Consider the following 6,094-nt stretch of genomic DNA (forward strand, 5'->3'; position numbering starts at 1 on the left):
AAGTTATTTAATAACGGGCCAAATTTGAAGCTCACATGAGCTTGCGGGCCAAATGTGAAAAATAGATTATTTAAATGAAACTTAATTGCGTTATCTTGATCTATAAAACTGAAAAATAAATTCATTACCTGATTTTTTTTTATTCTTGATTTTTTTAAACATTTTTGGCATTTAAATATTAGAGAACAACAAATTCTATTTTTTCAACCGTTTTGTTAAGAAAAGTTTCTAATCAATTGGTTCAAATTTAGAATAATCAACAAAACTAAATAAAATCTGAAAAATATCATCCAAAAGCTTATCATTACCTCCCCATTCCCCAAACATTAAAATCAGGTTAGGCCACTGACAATATTTTTGTAAGATGTTAATTACCACGATCTTGTCAAGGTCAAAGGATGGTTACAGAAAATCATAATTTCATTCATATAATTAAAATGGAAATAAGGTGCTGAATTAAATGTTCTTGTATTTTCATCAAACTTTTCAGGCCCTTGAAATTATTTCTAAAGTTTATGTCCCTCGACTCTGGCCAAAGTCGAGGAGGGGACAAAAAATACAAAAATATATAAATTTAAATAACAGGCCATGGTATTCCAGTTTTGATGAAAAAAAGAGTTTTTAAATGCATTTTACACCTGTCCAGTTGTATTGCAATCAATAGTTTTCCAAGTAGTTTTCAAACTATCAAAGTATTGTCGAACTTTTTATTTCCAGCTGAAAAAAAAACTTTTTGCATTTCTGTGCGACGAAATATCACAAACATTCAAAATATTTTTGGTCGATCCCAGACATGCTAAACATGATTTTAAACGCAGGAAAATGCATTTTGATTTATTTTCAGTTGATATGACTTCTATTTCCATTAAAATTTGGAAGTTTTTTTGAAAAAAATATTTGTTTGCCCCCTAATTTTTCGAACCGATTGTAAAGGGGGGGACAAAAACAACGGCCTATTCAAATTTTATTTTAAAAAAAATTATCGTGTGACGCAAACTATGGAAATCTGTATAATTTTATTAAAAAACAAAAGGCAACTTTAATGATAAATCGTTGTCAAAGGATTTTTTAACTATCAATCCTCCAATTTAAAAAAAAAACTAATAAATTTTTGGTCTAATAATTCAGATTCCAAATGTCCAACTGGGTACGAATTCCGAGCTGAAAGGTTTTTAAGTGCAAAATAAGTGTTAGGCCCAGCACATAAGAAAATGGGGCGCTATTGCTTTTAAATTAGTATGAAATACATATTTTAGCTTATTTATTAGTTTTCTTTAGTCAAATTTAATCGTTATATAACTAATTTCCAAAAATGTTTATTAAAAATTTTGAGGAATTCACAATTTTCAATCACATTCTAACATTCAATAATATAGAATAAAGATATTTGTGTCGTATAAATCATTACTTTTATATTAACAGAAAATGAAAAAGGTTCACAAAAAAGCTTAAACCAAACCAAATTAAAAAAGTATCGCTTTACAGACGAGTCAAAGGGCCATGTTACAAGGTCTTTCAAAATGAGTCCGCGGGCCACAAAATATCACCTCGCGGGCCACGTTTGGCCCGCGGGCCATACATTGGTCACCCCTGATTTAAAGTTTATAAAATTCACAAAAACTAGCAACTCCATCTTTGAATAATCCCCCGTCTGGAAGTGTTCGAAAACCTCCCCGGCTGAAACATTTCACCGCTCTAATTTGACAACTGCGCCACCACAAACCAAAACAAACCCCCTCTTCCGTGCATTTCAAAACAGTTACCAACTTTTGTGTAATCATTTGCAGCCGCAATTTGAGACTTTCTAGGATGACCGGCGTGAAGGGTTTCCTGAACCGGTGGAGCGTGACGATCGTGATGATTCCGGCCCTCGTCGGCATGCACTGGGGCTGGTTCGTGCTGCACAAGAACGAGGCGCTGGTGCCGAAGCACCAGCAAAAGGACGAGCTGCCGATCGTTTCGGTGAATTTAGGGCGCGGGGCAGAGTCGATGGGGGTGGGTTTTTAATGTTGTTTTCTTCTTTTTAGGCCGCCAGGAAGTTCTGGAAGATGTTTACCAAGGAGGAGGGTGGTTCAGTGCCGGAAATTAAAGACGTGGCGGCCAAGTAGGATGGTGGATTGTGGGGAGGATTAGATATTTTTAATGTGAATGTAAATAAAACGTTGAAACCGATAGTAAAAAGTTGTTTTTTTTTTTGGGAAATTGAGAAACTTCTGTCACTGTCAACTGTCAATCTGTCATTGTTTTCTTTATAGATTTAAGAAGTAGATTCAATCATAGAGTTTATTACAACGAATACTAGCGTGTCATACTTAAAACAAACAAACGTAACAGGCACACACGTGAAAAGCAAAAGCTTGAACGAAATCTCACTGAACGCAACAGTTGTACCCGGTTGCGACGGCGTCCATCTCCTCGAGGATCTGCGCCGAGCGGACGGTTTTGATCTGTTCGGCGGCCTCCATCCAGCAGACGATCTGCGCGTGGAGGAGATCCCGTCGCCGGGATCCTCGAGGTTCCGCGGAGAGCAGTGGCATCAGCGCTCCGAGAGCCGTTTTGTACGAGTCCAGCGCCGTGTCCAGCTTGTTTTCGAGAGCGTACAGTTCGGCTTGGCGGCCGATTTCGAGGGCGGATTTGAGGTCCGGACTGGACGCGGCGAGGACAAGTAGTTGCTGGTAGTTTTCCGAGGGTTGGAGAGCCCGCTGGATCTGCTGGATGCGAGCGGATGGTTTCTGCGGGGATTTGGAACTTGAGCTGGAAGCCGGGGTTTCCGGTTCCGGATCGGATTGAAAGGAATGTTTGATCTCTTCAGCCCGGTTCAGGTACGTCTGAACGCGCTGACGGAGGATTTGCTTCTTGTTGGGGCAGGTTTCGGCTTGAATGATCGGAACGAAGTACTGCAGACCTTTGCAGTACAGCTTGTAGGCGGCGTCGTACTCCTGCCGCTTGTCCAGCTCGATCGCATCGTTGATGAGTCCGATCGCCCTCTCGAGGTTCTCCTCGGACGGGGCGTGTTCCAGATCCAAGAACGCATGCTTGAAGAACTCCTCGAAGCTGATTCGATCACGTGGCGATCGCTGAAGCAGTCTCGTCAGAAGATCTTCACACTCGACTGAAATCTTCACCGTTTTCGGAATCTCAATGCGACGATTCGCCCGGATCTTGTCCACCAGCTCCTGAAATGTCTGCGAACTGTACGGAGCCCGACCAAACAGGCACTCATACAAAATTACCCCGATGCTCCACAAATCCGCCGTCGCGTCGTAACAGTGCTTCAGCAGCACTTCCGGAGCCATGTAAAGCGGCGATCCCTTCACCGACGTATTCTCCTGCCCTAACCTCAAATGCTGCGCAAACCCAAAGTCCGCCACCTTCAACCGGAACCCCCCAGGACCCGGTCCCTTCGCAAGCAACAAATTCTGCGGCTTCAAGTCAAAGTGACTAACGTCGTTCTCCCTCATATACCGCAACGCCAACGACAACTGCCTCAAAAACACCCGACAAGTCGTTTCGTTCAGCTTCTGCTTGACCCGGATGTACCCGTGCAGACTGCCCCCCGCACAGTACTCCATCACGATGTAAATAAACCGATCGTCCCACAAAAAGTCCCGCATCTCCACGATGTGCTCGTGCTTCAGCTTCTTCAGCAAGCTAATCTCCGTAATGATATTGTCCACCGCGGACTTGGACAGCGACGCCTTCTCGACGCACTTGACCGCGAAGATCTCCTTGGTGCTCTGGAAAAAAAAAACATAACCGGAAGTAGCTAATAAAACCCTCCAATTAAATCCAACTCTCACTAACCTTCAGCATTGCGCGGTAGACCGTGGCGTACGAACCGCTGCCGATGCGTTCCAGCATCTGGTACGCGGAAATGTCCGGGCGAGGAGTTGGCTGCGCCATTGCGGCGGCCGGAAGTTCGGACACCCGTCGGAGGAACCTCTCGAAACACTACTCCACCATGCTGGTCTTAGTAAAATTTTGTCATTTCATCACACACAAATCTACGAAAAATTTTGTCACTAATTTAAAAACTTCTTTGTCGAAAAGGCCAAAAACGGGAAAGTTTCTTTTGTTTTGAACTGCGCGTTGTTATGATGACCTATGATGACGGTTCGGCTCTTATCGCGAGCTCATCATCCTTTCCCCTCCCCTCCGTTGAAACGTTTCAACGTCAAAACATTGCACGTTAAATGGGGCGAGGGCTGATGCGGTGATACAATTTATGTCTGCATTTATGTTTTTTTTAAACTACACGCAGAAAAATGTTTTGTAGAATCAGCCTGTACGAGGTTTGAATCAACAAAATTTTTGTTGAATATAATCAACGCCGATTTTGCGTTGAAACAAACCTTGATTTTCTCAATTCCACAAAAGTCTTTTGTTGTTTCGAAAAAGCTGCTTTGACGTTTAGCGTTGATTCAACAAAAATAATGATGTTCAAATCAACAAAACGTTTTGTTGATTCAAATATGCCTTATTTTTCTGCGTGTATCAGGGAATTTTAGAATTGATATTTAAATCACTGAGTATTATTTTATGTACTATCAAAACAAACAAATGAAATGTGTTATAATACCCATCGAAAACTATCAACACATTTTTTTTAATTTGATGCAAAAACAGTACTATTTTAATTCATAAATGGGCCGCGGCGAAAATCAACTTGAAATTTAGCTAATATTTTCAAAAACAAATAAATAGAACAGTGTTGTAGAATTTTAAGATAAAAAATACGTTTACGTAGATATTTTTTTTTGTATGGATAATTGTTAACTGGGGAATCCAAATTTTTAAGAACCCCCACGTGGTTTATGATCGGACTTATTTGAATTATACCATTTTTAAATTTCTTCTTTTTTCAAATTCTATGAATACAAAGGTTTAAAAAATCAAATTCAAAGGAATGTCGAACTCCTATGACTTAATTTGTAAAATATGAATTTTTCAATTTCTATGTTTTTTTCTAACAATTTTCGGTGTGTAAAATTTTTTAACAATAAAATTAAAAAAAAATCAAAAAATTGAAGATTTCTTAAAGAATAACTTTTTTATTCAAATTGTAAAATTAGAAGAACAATGACAATTTCAAGAAAAAAAAGATAAGAATTTTAGAATCCCAAGAATTTGCAAGTTCTACGAATTTCAGAAATTCTAAGAATTTTACTAATTTTAAGCTTATAAAATGTTAATAAGCAATTTAAGATTTTTTAAATTTTGAAAGAATATTAAACTTCTATACCTTTTTAAATTTTGGAACCAATAGCAATTTTTTAATTTTCAAGTATCATTTTACAATTTCTGATGAGTTTTTTTTTTGACAATAAAATTTAAAAAAAAAATTTTTAGATTTCTTTGAAATTTAATTATTTCAATTTTAGAGCAACACATGTCTCATGGTGAGAAACATTGGAAAGTGATAAACATTGAATAAAGAAGATAATTAGCGAAAAAAATGTGCACTGTATTCCGCCAGGGACTATTATTTAAAAATTTTAAAATTATGGAAATAATCAAAAATTAAGGAATCTCTGAAATTTTCTAAAAAAATAAAAATTATAAGCTTTTAAAATGTAACAACAATTTAAGAACTTGAAGATTTAAAAAAAAAAAGTTTAACTTTTAAAATTTGGAAACAAAAAAAATATATATGATTAAATTTTTAACAATTTTTGGTGTGTTTAATTTTTTTGGGTAAAATTTGAAAAAATATTTTGAAAAATGATGTTGCTTTAAGATTTTTGAATTTTAAGTTTGATTTTAAAAATTGTTAAATTATAAAACCAATAAGAATTTTCATAGTAGAAAACATAATTTTAAAGCCTCAAGAATTTAATAATGCCTGACAATTAAATAGTTTTAAGACTTCTTAAAATTTTAAGCCTAAAAAATGTTTATTTTTTTTAATGTAAAATTTTAAAGAATGTTGAAATTCTTTGACATTTTTTAATTTTAGTATCAATACCAATTTAAACATTTAAGAATATCAAAAAAGTTATAGAGTTTTGAAAATTTCAAAATTTTTGAACCAAAAAAATTTATGTTCAATTGTGTTTTTGTTTACAATTTTTGGTGTGTATATTTTTTTACGGGT

General features: G+C 36.6%; 2 protein-coding genes across 2 annotated transcripts; one reads left to right on the top strand and one right to left on the bottom strand.

Annotated features, from left to right (window-relative positions):
- The first annotated feature begins 1,719 nt into the window (after window positions 1–1,719).
- On the top strand, window positions 1,720–2,181 carry LOC6049926. Its single transcript, XM_001866578.2, has 2 exons — window positions 1,720–1,962; window positions 2,028–2,181. The coding sequence occupies exons 1-2, from the start codon at window positions 1,810–1,812 to the stop codon at window positions 2,106–2,108; spliced, it is 234 nt and encodes a 77-aa protein (XP_001866613.2). The 5' UTR covers window positions 1,720–1,809; the 3' UTR covers window positions 2,109–2,181.
- A 75-nt stretch (window positions 2,182–2,256) lies between these two features.
- Window positions 2,257–4,134, bottom strand: LOC6049924 (serine/threonine-protein kinase ULK3). The gene is made up of 2 exons (XM_001866576.2): window positions 3,805–4,134; window positions 2,257–3,737 (listed from the first exon to the last, which is right to left on the bottom strand). The coding sequence occupies exons 1-2, from the start codon at window positions 3,901–3,903 to the stop codon at window positions 2,370–2,372; spliced, it is 1,467 nt and encodes a 488-aa protein (XP_001866611.2). The 5' UTR covers window positions 3,904–4,134; the 3' UTR covers window positions 2,257–2,369.
- Between the last annotated feature and the right edge of the window lie 1,960 nt (window positions 4,135–6,094).

This window comes from Culex quinquefasciatus, chromosome 1, assembly GCF_015732765.1.
Source record: "Culex quinquefasciatus strain JHB chromosome 1, VPISU_Cqui_1.0_pri_paternal, whole genome shotgun sequence".
Classification (NCBI taxonomy): domain Eukaryota; kingdom Metazoa; phylum Arthropoda; class Insecta; order Diptera; family Culicidae; genus Culex; species Culex quinquefasciatus.